The sequence below is a fragment of the Pteronotus mesoamericanus genome, unplaced genomic scaffold, assembly GCF_021234165.1.
Source record: "Pteronotus mesoamericanus isolate MK-2021 breed Mesoamerican mustached bat unplaced genomic scaffold, CSHL_Meso_final contig_101, whole genome shotgun sequence".
NCBI lineage: Eukaryota > Metazoa > Chordata > Mammalia > Chiroptera > Mormoopidae > Pteronotus > Pteronotus mesoamericanus.
This window is the reverse complement of record NW_026555001.1, coordinates 13,985,726-14,007,185: the sequence shown is the minus strand read 5'-3', so window position 1 is coordinate 14,007,185 and position 21,460 is coordinate 13,985,726. Positions and strand designations below refer to the sequence as shown.

Here is a 21,460-nt window from a genome sequence, read left to right as displayed (position 1 = left end):
AAGTCACAGAGTCTGCGGCGAGACTCTTGTTACATAGAGAGTGAAGTTAGGTTGAAGATGAGAGCTGATGGCCGGCCCCAGAGGTTTATGGGAGGCTGGGAGGAGGTTTGGAGGGGCCAAGGTTTGGCTTGGCAGCGAGGTGAGAATGAGGGCCAAGAGCTGTGGGCAGGGGGTGACGGGCGTGCCCTGAAGGAAAGCTGGAGAGCTGGCTCCTGGGAGATGCCACCAAGCGATGGCTGGGATCACAAAGCTTGACATTCGTTGTGAGTTTCCGGGGCATCTGGCAGAGCAATGGTTTCTGCAAAAAACGGAAACTGATGGAGAAACTAAGTGTCAGGCTCCCCTTGATAAATCCCTCCATGCCTGCAGCCCTAAGGCATGTCTGCAAAGCCAGGTTTTCGGGTCTCCTGGATGCTCTTCATCAGGGAGACTGCCCCCAGGCACGTGCCCTTGACAGTTGGAAACTTTGAAGTGTTCAGAGAGGCCAAATGTCAGAAAAGAACTGTCCTTCAGCCCAGTGCCAGGTTGTACTAGAGAATGCTTTACTTAGTTCCTAGCAGGTGTTCTGGGAAGTATTTAAAAAGCATTTATTATCCGTGAACTGACTTCTTTCTCCCCCTCCCCACCAGAGGTCCCTGGATGTTCATGGGTGGGGGCCCTTGAACTCTTGAGAGCTGTACTCACTGCCAGAAAGCAGCTGCTGCCTCTGGACAATCTCCCAAGCCCCTTCTCCATGCAGGGCATGGCTGACCGTGACGCCGCCCCCCCAGGTAAGAGGCAGTCACGGAGGCCATGGGTCAGGATCTTCTGTGGCCCACCCTGGAGACCGGGCTCTGCCTGGGAGATGCAGCCAGGGGGTGGGGGTGGGGGAGGAGGGCCACGCCTCCCACCCTGGCCCAGCTGTCCATGGGCTGACTCTGGTCCTCCGGCTCAGCTTCCTGCCTGAGGGCGCCCTGGCCTGGGGAGGAGCGGCCAGAGCCCAGCCTCCTCTCTGAGCTGGGGGGCCGGCCAAGGGGCTGCCCCCTTCTGTGGTGGGATAATGAGGATGGCCAGAGGATGTTGGGGGGTCTCAGGGAGAGCTGTGTGTCCCCATTTCCTCTGCTGACAAGATAGGACAGCGGGGACTGTGTGGCCGGCTCAGTGTCAGGAGACGGGGTTCTAGGCCTGGCACTGCCTCTGGGTGCCGGTTATGTGAGCCTCAGTTTCCCCTGGAGAGTGAGGGGCGAGCGGGTCCTGCCCCGATAGAATGGGTGCTCTGAAGTGAAGAGCCGCTGTTCCGTGGAGAGGTTGGAGCAGAGGCTAGGCGACCACTTGGGGCGAATGCAGGGGGCCCCCGAATGAACACCAGAGCCTGCCTCAGGGCAGGGGTGGCCCACTGAGCCCCGGGCAGAGCGCCCTGGGCTGTGATACATCAGCGTCGGTGGGAAAACAGCTGCCTAGCTTAGTGCAGTGTCAGATCCGGCCCCAGGAGGCGCTGAAGGCGTCAGAAAACTCTAGAAACCTAGAAATGGAATGAGGATGTGATTGTGTGAGCCCCTGGTCCTGTTCAACGCTCTTAACTTACTGATCCGGGGACAAACAGTCATGCAAGTTATCTTATTTCCCCAAGGTCACACAGGGACACAAACAGGATGGGAGCCCGGACCCCTGGCTCCTGGTTTAGGAACCTTCCACCGTGGGGGTGGGCGTGCTGGGTTTTCACCTGCGTGGGGGCTTCTCCAGGTGGTGGACCAGGGCCCCCGTACTGAAGTGTGTGTGGGAGGAGCTGAGCCACGACCATTGGTTCAGTTTGCAAACATTTAAGTGCCCCCCTGGGCTCACACTACAGAGATGAATGCAGAGGCCACAGGGCCAGGCAGGGAGAGGCACGGAGGGCAGAATCCACTGTGGAGGGGGCTGGGTGCTTTGGGAGGCAGAGCAGATGCAGGGCTTCTCAGAGGAGTGGCGCTTAGCTGGGTCTCCCCTCCTGTTCATCGGGCTCTCAGCTCAGGGGTCCTGCCCCCGGGAGGCCCTGCCTGTCCCCACCCCACTGGGGCTCACAGCCCCCACACTGTTATTGCTGGTTGCTCATTGTACCCCCACTGGGGACTGAGTCAGCCTTGCCAGTGCTGTAAGCCCAGGGGCTGCGAGGGGCTGGGTCCCTGACAGAGTAGCTCCTAATAAACAAGTGCAGTGGGGTCCATGGTGCCGGCCGCTGAGCAGGGCGCTCAGGAGTGAAGAGGGAGGCTCCTTGTAGGACCCCAGGAGGCGCTCGGGCCTCTGGGAGAAGGCAGTGGAGCAGGAAATGGGTCTCTCTGCTCTGCCACGGGAGGCGGGGCATCAGAGCCAAAGGCACAGGTGAGGGGTTACTGCGTGGTGGTGACAATCAAAGGCATGACAAGGAAGGGGCGGCCCAGTGAGAGCAGCTGGTGTGCAAGGTGCAGGGGATAGAGGGGGAGGGCGGCCAGGAGGGCTGAGAAGGGGTGCGGTGGTGGCGGGTGAGGAGCCAAGCTAGGAGAGGAAGGCCACAGGGTGTGTGTGTTGGGGGGGGGGCGGCAGCCTGGCAAGGGGCTGGAGGCGGGCGGGGGGGCAGGCCGCGGCCTTTGGGGTGACCATGGTACCTGGCCGGCTGGGTGGGGCTAGCAGGCCCCCATCTGAGGGCCAGGCTCTGGTGCGGAGGGATGGGCCGCGGAGGCCCCAGGGCCAGAGAGCTCGGGGCAGCCCGCTCCCCAGGGCTGGTCTCTGAGAAGCCACTTTCCTTGCCATTCTGTCCCCAGCTAAGGCACTGGCCCCGGTGGCGGTGTGCTGTGGGAGCGCCCCCCGGACCAGCTTCGGGCCCCGAGTGCTCCCAGGCGGGGGCCGCGACTCCGGGCTGCAGGCTGATGGAGAAGGTGAGATTGGAGGGCTCGGCCTGGTGTCTCACCAAGTGGCTTTCAAGTGCCCAGGCTGCCTCGCTGGGGTCTTTGTGTGGAGAACGGGGCACACTGCCCAGCAGCTGCCCGGTCAGGGCTGGTGACCACAGAGCAGGTGTGGGGCTCATCCCCGCTGACGATGCCCTTCGGTTTGCGGTGGGCTCTTTCAACTCCGGGCCTTGGGGGATGGAGGTGTACAGAGGGGGACCCTCGGAAAGGGGACGTGGGGACCTCAGCCGTGCCTGGCTCTCCTGGAAACCCCAGGGAAGCCCTAAGAGCCCCAGAAAGACAGAGTCTGCTGTCCTGCAGACCCAGTGCTTGGGTGCAGAATCTGGGCTGGCCACATGACCTCTTCCAGGCCAGCCCCCTTGCAGGCCTGTGGCTGGCACCGAGTTCAGCTTTCATTGGGTCTGGCGCTGGCACGAGGCCAGTATCGTGGCCTGGGCAGCGGGGGCTCACAGTTTACATCAAGGTGCTCCAAGGAGAGCTGCGGGCAGGACAGTTCTGCAAGCGGGTCTGTTTGTGTGCTCCCCGCCCCCACCCCACCGGGGCCAGGCTCCTTCAAGGCCTAGTTCAAACACTTCGCTTCGGGAGGGTTTTCCAGATCCTCCTCCTGTACGTGCACCAGGCATCTTGTTGTTGTCTTTCTACGCCATGTCTCACATCTTACCCTGTAATGAACCCACTTAGGAACATAGTTGATTTCTCTAATAGATTGAAAGCCCGTTAGTGATAAAGACTGGTTCACGCAAGTGGAATAGAAATTAGATGCTATTCTACATTGTGTTTTATTCCTACACAAACTGTCATAAGGGACATGTTGGGTGGAATCCTAAAATGGGATAATAGGCACTTGAAGATCCTAAAGAAAAGAAAAAACCCTGGGGCGTTACTAGGTAGCAATTCTGTTTTAGAGCAATATTGTTGAACTGTTTTAATACCGAGGAAAGAAAAAGATTCAGAGGATTTTAAAATCTCACAACGGTTTTGCTATATCTTGTCTATGTGTTCTCATGGTAATATCATAAATTATTTTCAAATAATTTGTTCTAAGGTAACGTAGTAAGAAAAGAACCTCCATTAAAAAAAAAAGTGTGCCTCACACACCTCTGCATCTCCAACCGCCTGGACAGTGCTTGGCGCGTACTAGATGCTCAGGGAGTGTCTGTTGAAGGAGTGATTGGATGAGCTGGCATCTGTGTGGGAGCGGGATTTGTTCTGATCCACAGGAGTGACCCTTTTCTGTCTGCCCCTGGTGGGTGTCAGGCGCTCAGTATACCGAGCGAATGGGCTGGGTCCTGGAGACTGGCAGGCGGGGGTCCCTGGGCAGAAGGCCTTCTGCAAGTATTTATGGCCCTAGACTAGGTGCTGTGATGGGCTCCATGTCAACTCCACTTTTCACCCCCTAGTTACCTCATGACACAGGTCTCGTTCGGGTCAGGTCCCTCCTAGGGGCTGTCGAGTGAATGCATCGCCCCATGGAGTGATGGATTCACCGGGCCACCGGCTGGTGGTTCCAATGAGGCAGCGCCAAAGAGTTTGCTGGTGCTCTGTGCCACCCTGGGCTCTGTGCGCCGAGACAGTCTTGCCTCTGTTTCCCTCAGCTTCCCTCCAGGCAACGTCCAGCATCCTCCTGGAGAAGCCGTCACCGCTCTTGAGTGGAGACAGCGGCCCTGGCAGCCTCAGGCTGGATGCCCCCCTGCAAGGCTGGCAGGCCAGGAATGATGCCCCTAGACCCCTCGGGGCCTTGTCTCAGGGGTCCCACTCCCTGCTGCCCCCACCCTCGATGGAGTCAGAGGCCAGCAGTGTGGCCCGGGACACCACCCAGATCAAGGACAAGCTCAAGAAAAGGAGGCTCTCAGAGGGCTTGGCAGCCTCTACCCAAGGTGAGCCTTGGGCCCTGCCCCCCTGCCCTCCCCCGCCAGCCTCTGAATTACCCCCACTTTATGAGCTCCTGGGACTGACTTCTTCCCTGTCCCCACCCCATACAGCCTCTCTGGATCCTGGGGGAGGCCCCAAAGGCATTCCCCTGAGGGGTGCCTTTCCCCGGGCCACCTCTAAGAGGCTGCTGAGGGTACCCAGGCCGATGCCTCCCATCCAGAGCATCCCGACAACACCCGAGACCAGCGGAACCAAGGAGAGGAGCCCGGACCAGCCTGGGAGCAGCCAGGGGCCCCAGGAGAGGAGATCCGGTGCCCAGGAGGTGAGGAGACTCGACTACGCTGAGTTTTGCCTCTCTGTCCCTCTGTCTTTCCTTCCATCCCTTATCAACCCCTGTTCCCGAGCTCCATGTTTCTCCAGAGGTGTCTGAGGGATGGGGATGCACTGGAGGGGCTTGGGGGCCCGCATCCCATCTCCTCCACAGCCGCCAAAACTGTTATCGCTGGCCTGGGAGCTCTGGGTGGCTGCCCCCATCCAGGCAGAGGCTGTGTGACCATCGTCCTTCACTTGGTGGCCCCCAGCCCTTCTCTGGTCTAAATGCTCCAGAATCCCTCGTGCTTCCGAGCCTTCCCATTTAAGGCCAGGGAGTGGGGCAGGAGGGAGCGCATGCTGGGTGAGAACTCAGGAGTCTGGGCTCCGGTTTCCGCTCTGCTTCTCGCTGGCTGTGTGGCCTTGGCCAAGTCAGTGCCCTCTCGGGGCCCCAGTTCACACACCTCTAAAAAATGGGGACCGGGCCAGATGCTTTTGAAGATCCCTTCCTGCTCTGACATTCTAAGATTTTTCTGAAATGAGGGGAACAGAAAAACAAACGCTAATTATGGGAGAAGGGGTTGGAAGGGGGACGAGGGGTCCCCTTACCAGTCTTGTTGCCTGGAAGAGGCCAGGAAACAACAAACTTTCTGGGGGTCCCAGGGAGGTGTGGCTGGGAACAGAAACCAGAGGACACTTCCCCGCATGGCCGCCCAGGTGGCCCCTGATAGAAGTGACCGCCCCTGTGAGGGCCTAGGAGGTGGGTGTCCGGCAGGGGGTGGTTCTGTGGACCAGGGCCTTTCCCCACCTCTGCTCCCAGGTGCGGATCTCCCGGCAGTACCTGCACTGCAGTGACCGGAAGATGCACAAGTCACTGGGCGGCATTGTGATCCCACCCATCCCAAAGGCGGGGGTGCCCACGGGGACCTCCTCCGGCACGCCTGGCTCCCTTCCCAGCCTCTTGCTTCCAGGCCGGGACGTCCTCAAGGGTCCGAGGGCTCCCCCCGCACGGTAAGCAGCTCTAAGTCAAAACCACCTTGCAAGCCTCTCTCCTTCTTTCCCCCCAAGGTCTGCCTGGGGTCCCCATGGCTGAACCTCCATGCCAGGGCAGAGCTCTGGGGCACTGGGCGTGTGGAGGGCAGGCCCCTCACCCATGAGCTGGGGAGGCCGCGGCGTCATTACCCTGCCCTGGGCCTCGACTCCCCGCAGCCTGTCCCTTCTGCCAGTTTCCTGGTGTGTGTGTGGCTGCTGCAGTGATCGATGAAATACAAGTTAGTTTAAAGTTCTATTGAATTCATGGTAGCTCTTTGTTATTATGTATTCTCTTGATAAATGGACACTAAAAATACAAGCATTATCACTTGTTTGAGGGTGCAGGCAGAGGGTAGTCCACAAAACTTTGAAAGGGTCTTCATACCCAAACAAGGCTGGGAACCAGCAGGGCAGAGGATCCCTGTGCTGTAATGAACTTGAGTTTATGGAGTGTAAGCGGGACAGACAGTGCTCTGCGGATGGACAGGCACACACCTGCGGCTGGTCCAGACTGGAGTCGGAGTGTGTGCGCACGCACGTGCACATATGACAGAGAGAGAGAGAGAGAGAAAGAGGGAGAGAGGGAGAGAGAGAGGGAGAGGGAGAGAGGGAGAAGGGCTCATGGCCTGGCTCACCCACCACAGGTCATGGCCAGTCTCCTGCTGTGACTTACTTCTCTGCCATTTCCCTGGGGCCCGATGCACTGACTTCCGTTTCTCTCCGCCCTTTACTCTCTGTGTCTCTCATGCTGCCTTCCCTCTGTCTGCACCCGTGTCCCCATATTCCCCCCACTGGAGCGTGGGGAGCTGTCCGTGGACCTGCTCCGGGACCTGAGCTCCATGCTTGGTCCTCACCCAGTGGCCTGCCCCACCGCCTCTTCTCCCTCCCTGTCAGACGCTCCCTCCTTCTTTCCTGCTTGTACATCTGCCCCTTTCTCGCCTCTGAGAGGCGTTCTTGGTGGCTAGAATGACTCTCCGGCTCCAGACAAGTGGCCGGCACATTGCTCTGAGAACTCTTCTCCTCCTCCCCCTTTCTCGCTTTCTGCCTGCTTCTCGGCCTTCCAGGCAGCCTCCCGAGTGCCCTCTTTCATCAGTCTCTTAAATGTGGCGATTTCTGGAATTCGTTCCAGGGCCCTGTCTCCCATCTGCTTGTCCTTCCTTGGGATCTTACCTGTGCGGGTGGCTTGGGTGACTTCCACACCCCTTGCTGTGCCCAGAGGCCTCCCCAGAGTCAAGCTTGTGTTACTGCAGCACCACCTAGCACCTCCTGTGTCCCCCAGCTGCCTCCCCCACGACGACCTTTTGACTTCCTCCCCAGGGCAGGCCTCCTCCTTCATCTCCCATCTTGGCACCGTTTGTGACTCTTGCCCCTACTGCCTTCGGTCCTAACAGATCGCCTCATCCCCGGCAGGTCTTCCTTAAAAGACAAGGGCTCCCCCCTCCCTTGATGCTCCCTTCCTCTCAGGCCTCCGTTTTGCACTTACTGGCTCCCTCTTGATCTCCTCCCCCGCCCCCTCCCCCGCAGCTCTGAACCCTGGATCTAATCTTTTGTTTCCCCCCTCACCCCATACACCTCGCCCATGCACTTCACCTGTACTGACTCTCTGCTGCCAGCAGCTTAAAGATGAGTCTCCTTGGTCTGCCCTTCAAGGTGCCCCAGCTCGCCGCTCCCCACTCCTGGGCTGCTCTGCAGGCGCCTTCCCACCTGCCAGGGCCCTGCGGCTGCCCAGCCCGAATGGCACCTCCTCTCTCCATCCCTGAAGCTCCACACGGAGCCTTTCACCCTGCCCCGCCACCAGTTCCTACTGTTCTCGGGCCCTGGCCCCACTTTGGCCCTCGCTCTAGGGTCTCCCCGGCTCGCCTTGGGTGGGAGGTGACTTCTCTGCACTGTCCACATGGTGTGAAGCCTGTCGGGGGCCCGCCTGCACCTTTTTGTTGATTTGCTCAACTTTTATTTAAACCCATTCTATTCTTTAACTTGGAGCACAACAGGGCGGGGGCCGTATCTCGAAATCTCTGTGGCTTCTGTGCTACCAAGCTTGGTGCCTGGCATGGATGGTCACATCACAAATATCTGCCCCCTTGCTGTCGGGATGTGACACAGATGCCTCTTCACTGGCTCTGCGAGACTCTCTAGCCAATGGGTGGGGAGGAGCCTTAGTTACCACTTCTTTCATCCATCCATCCATTCATCCATCTGCACCCATGCATCCTCCCACTGACTCACTTTAAAACTATTAAGTACCTACTATGTGCCAGGTGCTGCAGAAACAAAGCTAAGCCAGCCCCGACATCTGTGTTCTAGTGGCTCATGAGAGAGATTTACAAGCAAACCATTGACTTGAAGCCCAGTGAGTTAACTGCTAGGATAGAAATCTGTCTGTCACTCTGGGGAGCCCAGTGGCAGATGATCTGTCAGGCTGGGAAGACTTCCTGGAGGAGGTGAGGCCCAAGCTGAGTTCTGAAGGCTGTGGGAGGGTTTTTGAAAAGGAGAAGGCGGGGAGAGATGTGAAGGAGTGACCGGGCATTTAGGCGGCTGCCAGGCCCTCTGTCCGCCATGGTTGCCTGGGACAGAGGTCCCTTGGGACCGGGCAGGCACTGACGTGGGCTCTCCTGCTGCGCGCCCTCCAGCCACTCCAGCCTGGGTCATTCTGCTGGGTGAGCCCTCTGAGGTCAGCACACAGGATGTGGGCTCCCAGTCCTTTTGCTGTGGTTTTTACGCCGTCAAACCCCAGGGGTCCCGGTGTTCGTGCAGTTCCCCATGAGAAGAGAAAAGCCACATTGGTGGACCTGGTCCTCGTGGAGTGTAAGCTCTCGGAGGGAGGGGAGGGGTCATCCTCTGATTTATTGACACTCGCCACTCCCAAGGGTCTAGAACTGTGTTCAGCGCAGAGTAGGTCTTCAACAAATATCAGTTGAATGAGTAAATGGTGCTGCCTATTTAAAGTATCAACTATTAAAACCAGTGCAGAAATGTCTCTCTATTCCCTTCCTGTGGGTAGTTTGGGATCTAAGACAAACAGTAGGGATTTCCCATCAACTGCAAAGGAACTCGATCCCTCTTGGGGTGCACGGGGTGGGTATTTAGGGGTCAGGCTCTCATGAGCGGGGGGTGGGGGGACAGTGCGGAGGACTCGCGCTCAGTCTGCCCCAGACTGAGAAGAGAGGTGGCCCTGACCTGCTGCAGGTCACAGCGGGGGGTGGGCTTTCCTTAAGACCAAGCGGTTTCGGCAGACAGACTGGCCTCCCAGGGAATCGGGGGTCCATGCAGCCGGGAAAGGGGGCTCAGAGCTGTGTCTGGGCACCAGCCTTCCCCGGAGTTGGCGGAAGGAGCTGCATTACTGTAGCTTTGAACCCCTGGCTACGAGCTGCTTTACAGGGCCCCCTTCCGCAGTGTCCCCGACCTCGGGTGTCACCAGACCTCAAGCTTCCTGCCCAGGGCTCCTCATGGCGGCAGCTTTCCCTTGCTATTGCTTACGGTGCTTTTTTTCTCCCCCATTCTTTTAAGATTGGTTCGGGAGAGTGGGCCTCGGGAGAAGACCCCTAAATCTCTGGGTACGTACTGTCCACGCGCACCCCCATTTGTAATTCAATGCTCGGGTTCCTGTGCTGGGTCATGGGATCAGAATTAGGGCCAGGAGAGACCCGGGAGCTGTCGGATCCCGGCCCCTCACTTTTGGGATGGGGACGCCGACGTCAGCGGTCCTGCCACACTGGTGGCCCCAGCTGTGCCCGCGTGTTGATGGGCACCAGTGCGAGGAGCTTCTCAAGGACCCAGCTGAGGGCGGAGGCGCTGTGCCCCTTTGGCCAAAGAAGGGACGACTGAGGCTCAGGGAGCCAGACCTTGTCCTGGTCTCGGAGCGTGGAAGGCAGCCAGCCCCGTGCGTCGCCCCGTGGGCCCACGTGGCTCCAAAGCAGCACCCCGCGCAGCTGCCCCTGCGCTCTGTGAGGCAGGTGGAGGAGGGTGTTCCTTACCGGGCGGGGAGAGAAGTTACCCCGCGTCCCACAAGCCGGGAGTCAGCCAGCAGGCCTCAGGGTCGGGGAACAGGGCCAGCGGGGCGGGGAAGGCGCGGGGAGACGGGCTTCGGTGGGAGGGGAGGAGGCTCTCCACCCGGTGACCCATCTGCGGAGATGCAGGCACGGTGGCCCGAGGCTGACCCCTGGGCAGGTTAGGTGAGGGCACCTTGGCAGAGCGCCCTGAGCCCAGCCTCATCGGCAAGGGGAGTGCGCTCCTGGTCCAGCTGCCTGCAGGTCTCTCTCGTAATCAGCTCAGCAGGTGGGTCGGCTGGCGAGGCGCAGGCTGCTGCCCAAGAGGCCCGGGTCAGGATGTGCAGCTGCGCCCGAGAGGCAGGCCTGGCACAGAAGCCCCTGCGGCAGCTGCGCCTGCCCCCTTCCCAGGCCGGGCCATGGCGGGTGAGCTCAGACAGCCTGGTGTGACGCGCCCTGGCACCCCGGGCGTCCCTTAGAGCTGACCCTGAGAGTGCCGGCGTGGGGGTTTGGGCAGGACATCCCGGTCCCTAACCACTCCCTTGTCTGCCTGCCTACCTGCTGCTTGAGGAACCAGGTCCCCACAGCCTGGGGGCAGGGGCAGGCTGTTTGGACAAGGCTTTCCAGTGTGTCTCCTGGAGGTGTAGGTGGGGAGGGAGGATTCAAAATAGCCAAGTCCTTACGGGGCTCTGCTTCTCCAGCTGTCACCTGGGGGTAATACAGCCCGATACTCATAACGCTCCTGGTCCAGAGAGGCTCACGTGGTATCGTCTGAAGCTGACGGCTGCCCCAAACCTTGTGGCTTCCTGTGGTCCTTGCCTTGGTCAGCTGGCACCAGGACACATCTGCCCTCTGTTCTGCCTCTTACTTCCAGGCAGATGGAAGGCGAGCCAGCGGCTCCTCCTCCTTGGCCACGGGTCCTTCTCCAGCGTCTTGGGCACTCCTTGCTCCAAGCAGAGGGGGCCTTCACATGAGGCACGGGCCAGGCAGAGGGCCGGGTGCCCTGGGAGCCCCGCAGAGCCCCAGACTCAGACGTCCTTTCCAGCCTCAGGCATCCCCAGATGGTGGCCCTCATCCCAGTGGACCCCCGATCTTCAGGTTCACCCAACAGTGGTGAGCTCCAAATTTGTGAGCAGGAGAAACTGCTTAACATTCCTTTCATTAAAAGAAAACGAATGAATCTACCCTCACCCTGTTTCCCTAATAAGAATGTATTTTTAAAATCATTTGATCAGGGGAATATAGAGTGACAAAGAAATGCCATGGATTTGATGTCATTTGGAAACAAGTGTGTGTCACAAGGGCATCTGAAGGTCGCTGGGTCTCAGCCTTCCCATCTGTAAAATGAGAGGACTGGGTCAGCATCAGTTCTCTGGCCCCTTCCCGCTGTGTCGTAGCCTCAGACAGGTGCACACTGGTGTAAAATGGTCGGTGGGCTCGTTTCATTTTTTCCTGAGGGACATACCTCCCTCAAGGACATGCCTCATAGGCCGGGCACACCCACCCACAAGTCCATAAGTTGGATCTACATTCTCAGGAAGTATCTTAAACTGCTTAGGTAACGGATCAGATGGCCTTGTTTCTTGCCCAGCTTCCTCCGTGCCCTTCCCTGTAGTAGAATGAGGTGCGCAGTAACTACTGAGTAAGTGAATGAGTGGATGAATGAATGCATGAAAGGAGGAGGCTATTGGTCTTTGGACAGCCTGTGCTATGTCTGGCAGGGCAGCTCTGTACAGTGAATTTAACCTGGGTCTTTCTCCATCCAGGGAGTGCTGGGCCGAAGAATCAAGGGTGGGGGGCTTAGGCACTAAAATGTCACACACAGTCACAGGGTCATAGAGCCTCAGGGCTTCCCAAAGGGACAGTTGCTGGTTAGGGTGCTGCGTGTTCTCAGTTCCCTTCTTGCTCCTGACTCCTCAGCGCCAAAACCTTCGGCCCCGCCCACCAGAGACAGGTCTGCGGCCCCTGTGAAGCCGGCCCTGCCTTCACCCCAGTCGGCTCCCTCAGACACAGCCTTCTCCTCCGGCCACGCCAACGAAGCCCACCCCTTGCTAAAGGAGGAGGACCAGAAGGAGAGCAGCACCAAGGTATCTGGAAATCCAGGGGAGGAGGAAGTAGGGGTCAGAGTGGACCCCTGGCTGAACGCAAGCATGTTTTTGAACTATACCAGTGTGGGTCCAGCCTGAGGAAAGCAAGGAAGGGTCTCAGAGGCAGCCGCCCCAGTACTGAAGGCGAGAGCCTGCAAGGGGCTTGGGGAGAAGGCTAAGAAAAGAGGAAGGAGAGAGCAGAGAAGGAGGGGTGAGGAGGACTGGGTAGAGGGGAGAGTACAGGGGGAGCTGAGGGCAGCGGTGAGGGAGGAAGGGAGGGAGGAAGGAGGGCACATGTGGTCCAGAAGGAAGCAGGATGTGGAGTGCAGAGGGGCTTAGGTGAACCAGGCCGAGTAATCTGAGCCAACCCCCAAGATAGCAACTGAGAGGCAGCTGACTGAGACAGATACAAGCCAAAGGCTGTGCTTGACAGTCTGACAAATAGCTTGCACCTCTAAGGTGACCTTGGCCCAGATGCTTCTCTTCCCTGGTCTGAGTGAATTTAGTAAAGCTGGGAGAGTCACTGTGATGGGGACTCAAGCTCCTTCTTTGAAACAGAGATGTAAAAGCGCAGCAAACACATCTCGAAGGCCTGCTGTGCGCAGGTGCTGTGTCAGGGCTGGATCCAGTGATGGCGACGGTAAGGCCGGGGCCCACGGTCCTCCCACCGCGGCGAGGGGACAGGGCCGGGACAAAGGAGGATGATTCCGTGCTGCGAACGACCCCGTCCTCCACCTCGCCTTAGCCACTCACTCCCACGGCCACACCGGGGGCCTCGGCTCCGGGAATAACTCCTCCCCCGCCGGCATCTCAAGGTCAAGCGTCCTGTTCACGCACGGCCATCTCCGGTTGTTCTAGCTCAATCTGTCTGATATTCCAGCTCTAGCATCGTGTTCCTTCTCTTGCAAAAACCATATTCTCCTCGAAAGGGGATCATTCCTATCAGCATCTTAGCTCCTTGTTGTTTCTTGCATCTTAACAAAACAGAACAAAACCAGAACAGCTCTCTCGAAAACCAGAGCCCGTTCTCGCCTGAGACCACTGCAGTCAGGCCTGGTCCCCACGGCCCCACTGAAACTGCCCACGTCTAGGCCACTGATGACCGTCCCCCTGCCAGGGCTGGCACCTCACTGCCCTCTTTTAACTTGATCCATCAGCAACCTTTGTAGTGCATTCTACTTGCATTCCCCGCCTAGGGGTGGGGGCTTCTTCCTTGGTTCTCTGCCTGCATTAAGGCAGCCCCTGCCTGGCTGGTCCTCCTCGCGTTCCTGACCTCTGCGTGCTGCGGGCCCCCAGAGCTCAGACCTCTGGCCTCCTGTGCATTTATACTGACCCTTGTGACCTGATCTAATCCGTGGCATTAAGTACCATCTATGTGCTGAGGACTCAATGTCCCTTCCAGCCCAGACCTTCCCCTGACACCCAGTGGCAGTTAAATTGTATACATACAACCCTAAATTATCATATGTAATTATATAAAAATTATAGGTCTATAATATATAACCATATATAGGTATATACATATATATACATACTCACCATCCCTGTTTAGGTATCTAATTATCTTTCAAACTTACCTTGTCCAAAAATCAACTATTGAAACCTTAACCCCCCCAAAACCTCGACCCCCCCAAAACCTCCCTTTCTCAATGCCCCCTCTCAGCGAGTGGTAATAAAAGGCAACTCCAGCCGTCCTGCTGCTCTGGCCAAAAATCTTGGGCGCATCCTCCCCTCCCCTCTCTCTCTCATCGCACACCTCACACACCAGCAAGAGCAGCGGGCTCTGCTTTGAAATTGTCTAGAACTGGCCCGTCTGCCATCCCCATTCCCGCTACCTTGGCACAAGCCCCTCACCCCATTGCATGGGAACTTGGTTCTATTTTTGCAACATCATGTGAGTCTTAAGTCATTTCAAAATAAATTATAAGAAAGAGCAGTAATAAGTTATAAAAAAGAACCCCCGCCCCCAGTGGCAGTCAGATCATGTTACTCCTCTGTGCAGAACCTCCAGTGGCTCGCTGTGTCCTTCGGAGGAAAAGCCGAAGTCCTCAGCAGGGGCCATCAAGCCCGCGCATGCTCGCTCCTGCCCACAGCCCGCCATCCTCTGCCTTGGCTGCCCCAGCCAGTACCATCCTCACTGCTCCCAGCAAGCCCAGCGCACTCCAGCCTCAGGGCAACTGCATTCGCTGTTCCCTCTGCTGTTCCCTCTGCGGAGGACACTTCTCAAATTCTGCTTGCCCTGCTGCCTCGTTTGTTTACATCTCTACCTGCACTTCGCCTGGTCGGCTAGTCCCCCTGGGCCCCCCTACCTAAAACCGAAACCCCGTCACCCTCTGTCCCTTACGTTCCTGCTGGGATGCATTGCCTGTCCTTAGAGACTGGTCTGTTTGTTCTTTGTCCCTTGGGCTCCCCATTCCATAGCCGCTTATTAGGAGCAAGGACTTGGTCATTTTGTCTCTTCTCAGAACAGCGATTGGCACACGATGAAATGAATGAAGGTATGGAAAGCACAGTTGGGTCCCCAAGGGTAATGGAGTTTGCCTTGACCTTGTGTCACATCCAGGTCGCCATCTCCAAGTCCGCCCAGGAGAAGATGCGGTTAAAGCAGGTGAAGGAGATGGAGTTGTCCCAGAGGGTGCAGGAGCCGGAGCGGGAGCAGGAGCTCCTGTCGCAGAGCCTGGGTGCCCGCAGAACTGTGACGAAGGAAGGTACTGGGTACCCCGGGCAGGATGCCCTCGGGCTGGGGAGACTTCTTGGCCAAAAGAGAGGTTGCCACAGCTCCCCACCAGGCGTGGACAGGGAGCCAGACCTGCTCTCTCGAAGCCTGCCCTTGGGCCCATTTCCAAAGGAGAACGGGGCCACGGGACAGACGGAACCGGCTCCATCCTGGGACTTTTTCTGCCCCCGCAGGCCTGCTACCCCTCCGGAGCAGGGGGACCCTGTCTGTGCCCGTAGGGATAAGCAGCCCACGCAGAAACAACATCGGTGGCAACCCGAGGAAGCGAGCCAACCGGGCCTCCCTGCCCAGCATCCCAGTCAGCAGGCAGGAGCCCCGCTTCGCCCGCCACGCTTCAGGTGGGGCCCGGCCCGGCCGGCGGGGGCACGTGTCCCTCTTGCTGGGCTGTCTTTGGGTGCTGTGGGCACGGCAAGGGTGCACTTGGCTGCTGTGCTCTGTCCATGTTAGAGTAGAGGTGGTGGTCCCCTCACCAGAGAGAGGAACAGAGAGTCTGGGGGTCAAAGCACTATGGGCCAGGCTGGGGACCCAGGGAGTCACCATTGGACTTGTGGGTGGGTGTGCCCAGCCTATGCGGCATGTCCTGGAGGACTCACCGGAGCACCGGCACCAAGATGCTGGGAAACAACCTCCACAAAAGTAGCTGGAAACACCAGGAATAAGGAGAGAGGAGGTTCTGGGGAGACCGTGGGCTCCTGCGTGCTGCCTCGTATGATGGCTGGGCTGGGCAGAACGGGGGACTGACTGGGTCTGCGGCCCCAAAGGTTCCATGGGATGTTCAGGAAGCGGCCAAGGGAGGCTCTGTCTCTCTTCTGCCAGAGGAATATCTGTTTTGTGCACTGGGCATCCGCGTGAGATTTCACTTAAAAAGATTTTGCTGCTAAGGAGCACTGGAAACCACCAACCCGGTTCAGCTTCTTTAAGTGTAAGATGCGCGGGGACAGGGTGGTAGAGCGGAGCGCTGTCTCTGTGCTCCCTTCCCCACTCTCTTTCTATCCTGGGGATTCATCGAGTTTGCTTCAGCATGTCTGTAAGGCCTGCAGACACTGTATCCTTTTAAAACAGAGATCTTCCTTCAGGCTTGAGACGTCAGAAGCAGGCTGCAATTCTGTAGCTTTTATAGTTGATGACATTCTTTCACTTTTGCTGTGAATATTTACCATATTTTATGACAAATAGTATTAGTTTACCAATTACGGTAGTAACGTAAATTTCCCCTTAAAATAAACATATGTAGGATTTGAAAAGTGGTTTAATTTGAAGAAAAATACCACGTAAGTATATTGGTATTGTCAGTCCTGCAAGTGTGGCCCGATCTTGACCACAAGTGCCTCGCTGCTGCCTTCCTGTCCCCTGCTTCCTCGGGCCACCTGCCTTGGATCCCTTCCCTGCCCTCGCGTGACTTCACAGAAGGATGGAGAGTCGGGGGAGGAGGGTGTGGAGGGGGAGAAGCTGGTAACTTAGGCTCCTGGGGGGTGCGAGGTTAGGGCTCCCCCGCGAGTAAGGGAGTCATTTCTTGACAGGCCTACTGTGCTCACCCCACCACAGGCAGGGCAGGACTGGGGGTGCATCAGTGGCAAGGGGAGGGGTTTAATCACATGGCATCCAGGAGCACATCACAGGCTGGTTTGTTTGTACAGTAATATTCAGGCTGGCAAAGGCAGGAGTGGGAGGAGGCAACAGAAGGTAGAGCTGGTAGTGTGCGTGGCCTCCCAGGGAACGGAGCCTGGGCGCTGGCTTCTTAGCTGCCCCCAGTCCCTACCCCCTGATGCCTCCCCCGCCCCCACCCAAGGTGGCTCAGCGCTGCTGCGGGCCAAGCCTCGGGGCCTCCTGCTAAAAGCCCCGTGTTCCTCTTCTTTCCTGTGAGTGCAGCTAACTCGCTACCTGCGGTGCTCACTTTGGGGTCCCCCGAGTGGGAAGAAGACGACGACGAGATGGATCCTTGGGGCTTTAAGGAGTTGAGGCCTTTCTCGAACCCGGAGCTGGGGTTGATGGATGCCCTCCAGTGTCTCGACAGCAGTGACTGGTGAGGCGCCACCTTCCCCTCTGCGCACTATGGCGGGGCCCGGTGGGGCCCGGCGGGGCCCGGCGCGGGGAGCTGCAGAATAGCTCCTGCTCCCACGCCCATGGCCCCCGGCTGCCCACCTCTCCCCCTGCGAGGGCCTGGTCCTGGGGAAGCAGGGGCTGTGTGTGTGTGTATGTGTATGTGTGTGTGAGTCCATCCTCCTGTGTTTGCCCTGCGCCCTCTGACAGCCCAGTGTCCTGCTCTGTGGCACACCGGAGCCAGGCATGGCCGGTGTAAATGTGGCTCCACATGTCCCCAAGGGGCCTTAGAAAGGCCACAGCCTTCATTTCTCCACATCAAGCTCAGCCTGCTCCCAGCATCCTCCCCTGCGCTGGTGGCTTGGGGTCCAGAACATTTGTGGGAAGGCCTCCCTGCCTTCAGTCCTCATGTTCCAGTCCCTTCCCTTGAAGGCACCAGTGGCCTGTGTCAGCTGTGCTCCCAGGGGCTGGGAGTGGGCTTCTCTTTTAGGTGAGGCTGAGCCAGGGGCCCATTAAAATGGCTTTTACTGGACTGTGAAGGTTTCAGCCTGGGTGTTACACCAGGCAACCCTGCCTTTGGGGCCAGCAAGCCCCACCCTGCTCTGGTGGACGGTGCGGGTGCCCCTGGTTTGCCCCTCTTGCCGCACCTGCCTGTGACAGGCACTGGACTTGCTTCTCAGGTACGTGAAAGAGAAGGGCCTGCTGAGCATCCGGCGCCTGGCAGCCTGCCACTCGGAGGTCCTCGCTGGGAGGCTGCACGAAGTGTCCTTGGCCGTGACTGGGGAGGTGAGGCCTCCCAGACGCCTGTGTACCGGGTGCCCTGCCCGCCCGCCGCCAGTCCCCCTTCCCTGGGCTGCTGTTCAAAGCAGGTCACATAAAGCCATGGAGGGGCCCATGGCTCCTTGGGACAGGAACGCCCTCTACTTTTTTCTCAGCCCTCAGCCAGAAGTGAGAAGTAGCCACCCGTTTCTCAGATTGGAAACCTGAGGCCTGGGGTTTCCTTATTTGTGTGTCACAGCCCTGCATTGTCCTCTGTACTCAGAATGCCAGGGGAGGGGTGGAGTGTTCTGGGCCAGATCCCCAGCCTCAGGGCGGCTGTAGCACTTCCCAAGCCCTTTCCCCCCACCGGGGGCTGGGCCAGGGGCTGGGCCAGGGCCTGCGCTGGTCCCAGATGGGCAATAAGATGCACCTGCTCACAGATGGCGGCCATGCCCCCAACCCCTTCAGGACAGATTGTTCCAGTGGGGGCTGTGTGCAGGTCAAATTGGACATCATTTATAAAAGTGCTTTGAAGACCGTTGTACAGATTTCAGGTGGTAATGATGGAATTAGTCATTATAATGATAACAACAGTAATATTTTTTAAAAATGGAACTACTCTGCCCCAAGCTGCTGCAGGGTTTCTGTTTCCAGCCCGGCAAGGCCTGGGCCCAGGGTGAGGGTGGCGGTGGCGGTGGCAGTAGGGGGTGGTGCGGCGCCCCGTTCTTGGTATGTTCTGGGGTCCAGCAGCACTGGAGGGTCCCTCTCCCATCTCTCTCCAAGGTCACCAACCTCCGCTCCAAGGTGTCCCGCTTGGCCATCAGCACCCTGGGAGATCTCTTCCGGTCCTTGAAGAAGAATATGGACCAGGAGGCTGAAGAGATTGCCCGCTGTCTGCTGCAGAAGATGGGGAACACCAGCGAGTTCATCCAGAGAGCGGCCAACCGGTCCCTGGCAGCCATGGTGGAGCATGTGACCCCTGCCCGAACCCTGGCGGCCCTCACCTCAGCGGGCATCTAGTATGTGCCAGCCAGTTGTCTGAGGGGCGAGGGTGGTCTGGGAAGGTGAGGGGAGCGCCGTGGCCCTGGGATGGGAGAGGAGGCGGGGGATGGTGCAAATGCTTCACACATTTGGCTGGGGAGCTTCTTTCTGGGGGGCTTCTGACCCACCTCCCTCCAGCCAGGCGATGGGATGAGCTCAGGGCAGCCCCAAGTCCTGGCTGAAAAGGGAGAGGTATCTTGTTTTGTTCAAAACGTAGGAGCTCATAGTGGCCTTGGTAACATCCCCCAAGACCGGTTTGTCTGTAAGGGGAGGGGCGTTTCTGATCAAACCCAGGCCGTCAGCAGAGCAAGGCACAACGCGTCATTCTTCGGCTGGCTGGCGTGCTCAGCCTTCTCCTGGGGAGGAGAAAGGGCCGATGACTAGATGACTACCCCGCAGCCAGATTTGCTTTTCCCGTCTGGAAAAAACAAAAGCAAAAGCATTTCTAAAGCCCTTTCTCCCAGAGAACAAAACACTTTCTACCACAAGCCAGTCACAGCACTTCTCACTTCTGCTTCACTTCTGCCTCACTTCTGTGAGGCTTCTCAGAGGGTCCCTGGGGCGTGGGGAACCGCTGGCAGGCCTCTGGGCCCGGGGCGGCCGGGGAAGGAGAGGCTCCGGAGCCCGGATGCTGGATCCACTTCCTGGTTACGGAACGTCCCTGTGCCCCCGTTCCCCCATCTGTAAAATGGCAATAATGATAAAATTGTTGTAGGAGTTAGTGAACAGACTGATTCATGGAAGGGCCCTTAGAACAAGGCTTGCCTCCCCGCACCTAACATTTATCACCTGCTTCCTGTGGCTGCTATTAACTCGGGAGAAATTAATTGTCCTTTTCCCGGATCCCTCCCTTTGCCTCAGCTTCCTCACCTGCAAGATGATGAGATCAGTAGCTTATGGGGTGGAGGAGATCATGGCTGAAGGTGCTCAGCGGGGTGCCTGGCACCAAGGGTACCCTCGCTACAATCTGGTCCTTGTTGCAGGAGCCAGGGTCGGGGTCCTCAGGGGGGCCTTGAGGTCCTGAGGCCCTGGCTGAAGTGCAGATTGTGATGCAGATGCTAAGGGTGCGGGTGCCTGGCCCGCACTGACTAGGCAGAGCCCGGAACGTTCCTTTGTATCCCACTGGGAAGAACATGGAAGGGGTGAGGGAAGGGGCTGGCGAGGCCCGATGGACTGTGGACACCGGGACCCTGCTTGATAAAGGGGAAAAAGAAAGAGGTGACACCCTGATGAGGTTCTCTTGTCAGATTTGAGGTTCCTGCTGTTAGGACGGCCAAATTGCCCGTCAACCCCCCGCCCCTGCCTCCTGTCCCAATTCAGCTCAACCGTGAGCTCTCGCTAAGTGTTGGCATGTGCCAGGCACCAGTGGGCGCCGGGGATTCAACTGGGAGGGAGACTAGCTGTCCTCTCCCGGAGCCCCAGCCCTGCTGGGGAGCCACAGGGCTGGCCCTGCGCTTCCCAGGGGACAGGGACAGTGCTACCCCAGGGAGCACCCAGGTCTGCCTGGGGGGCTCGGGAAGGCAGAGGAGATGTTGACTGGGTAGGATCTTTCCAGGTGGAGAAGAGACAGGGTGTCCACTTACACAAAGGCACACTGTGAGCTCAGGGAGGCGCAGAGAACAGTGGGCACAGGTGTATCCAGGGAAGACCAAGTGGCTTCCCTTTTCTTCCCTGTCCCACTGTGGCTGTCGTTGTCCTGACTTCCATTGTTGGGAAGGCTCTGCTCTTTCCTCAAAGATTCCCCTTAGCCCACAGGGGACAGAATTCAGAGCCCATCACAGAATCAAACGTGGGCGCACAATTGTAGGTCCATGTGTGCCAGCGTGGGGACCCCTGCATCCCATTCCCTGACGGAGCCCTTGACTGTGCTGTTGCTTCTTTCAGCCACAGAAACCCCTTAGTCCGGAAATGCACTGCGGAGCACCTCTCGGCTGTCCTGGAGCAGATTGGCGCCGAGAAGCTTCTCTCGGGCACCAGGGACAGTACGGACATGCTGGTGCGCAACCTGGTGAGACTAGCCCAGGACTCCAACCAGGACACCAGGTAATGCGGGGCCAGGGGCCTGGGGCCGGCTGACCTGGCCAGTCCAGGGCGGGTAAGGCGACCAGCCAGCCGTGGCCCGCATGGCGCCGCCTCCCCAGGATCCTGTGGATGGGCAGTTGGAGGGGCAGACCTGTGTTCTTTCCTTACTGCTGTCCCCAGGCAGGCCTGCTCACAGCCAGGTGTCACAGCCAGGCCTGCTCAGGGAACGGTCAGAACCCCTCACCTCCATGTCCCACCTCCCCTTCTCCCTGCAGCCCCCACGACCTTGCCCTTGTTCCTGTCCCACCTCAGGTCCATCCTTTGTAAACACAGTGCATTCATTTTTTCAAGAGATAGTTAATGAGCACTCTTTTCATTGTTATGGATATGACAGTGAATAAGAAAAATTAGGACTCTGCTCTCTTGGAGTTTACCTCCTAGTGGGGAAGATGCACAATAAACAAATAAATAATTATGATAATTTTAGATACAGCTGAGGGACATGGAGGAGAAAACAAGCTGAGCCTCCCTCCTGCAGGCCGCTCCGCCCGCAGCGCCCACGGTGTGCCTGCCTCCTCACAGCGGTGCACTAACCGGATCTCCGATTTTTATTGATCTAATGGGTGAATGTGCCGGCTTGTGGTTTCGGAGTTCTTTGTTTCCCAGTTACTAGTT

The 21,460-nt window shown here is 58.2% G+C and overlaps 1 protein-coding gene across 1 annotated transcript in view; it reads left to right on the top strand.

The window, feature by feature from the left end:
- Positions 1–742: 742 nt before the first annotated feature.
- The window catches only part of TOGARAM2 (TOG array regulator of axonemal microtubules 2), a 38,118-nt gene continuing 17,400 nt past the window's right edge, over positions 743–21,460 (top strand). Inside the window, exons 1-13 of the mRNA XM_054565694.1 lie at positions 743–770; positions 2,730–2,870; positions 4,496–4,777; positions 4,883–5,094; positions 5,902–6,092; positions 9,621–9,667; positions 12,020–12,186; positions 14,723–14,894; positions 15,097–15,261; positions 16,793–16,946; positions 17,644–17,749; positions 18,506–18,741; positions 20,648–20,806. Coding sequence (XP_054421669.1) covers positions 743–770; positions 2,730–2,870; positions 4,496–4,777; positions 4,883–5,094; positions 5,902–6,092; positions 9,621–9,667; positions 12,020–12,186; positions 14,723–14,894; positions 15,097–15,261; positions 16,793–16,946; positions 17,644–17,749; positions 18,506–18,741; positions 20,648–20,806 — 2,060 coding nt within the window. The remainder of the gene's footprint in view (positions 771–2,729; positions 2,871–4,495; positions 4,778–4,882; positions 5,095–5,901; positions 6,093–9,620; positions 9,668–12,019; positions 12,187–14,722; positions 14,895–15,096; positions 15,262–16,792; positions 16,947–17,643; positions 17,750–18,505; positions 18,742–20,647; positions 20,807–21,460) is intronic.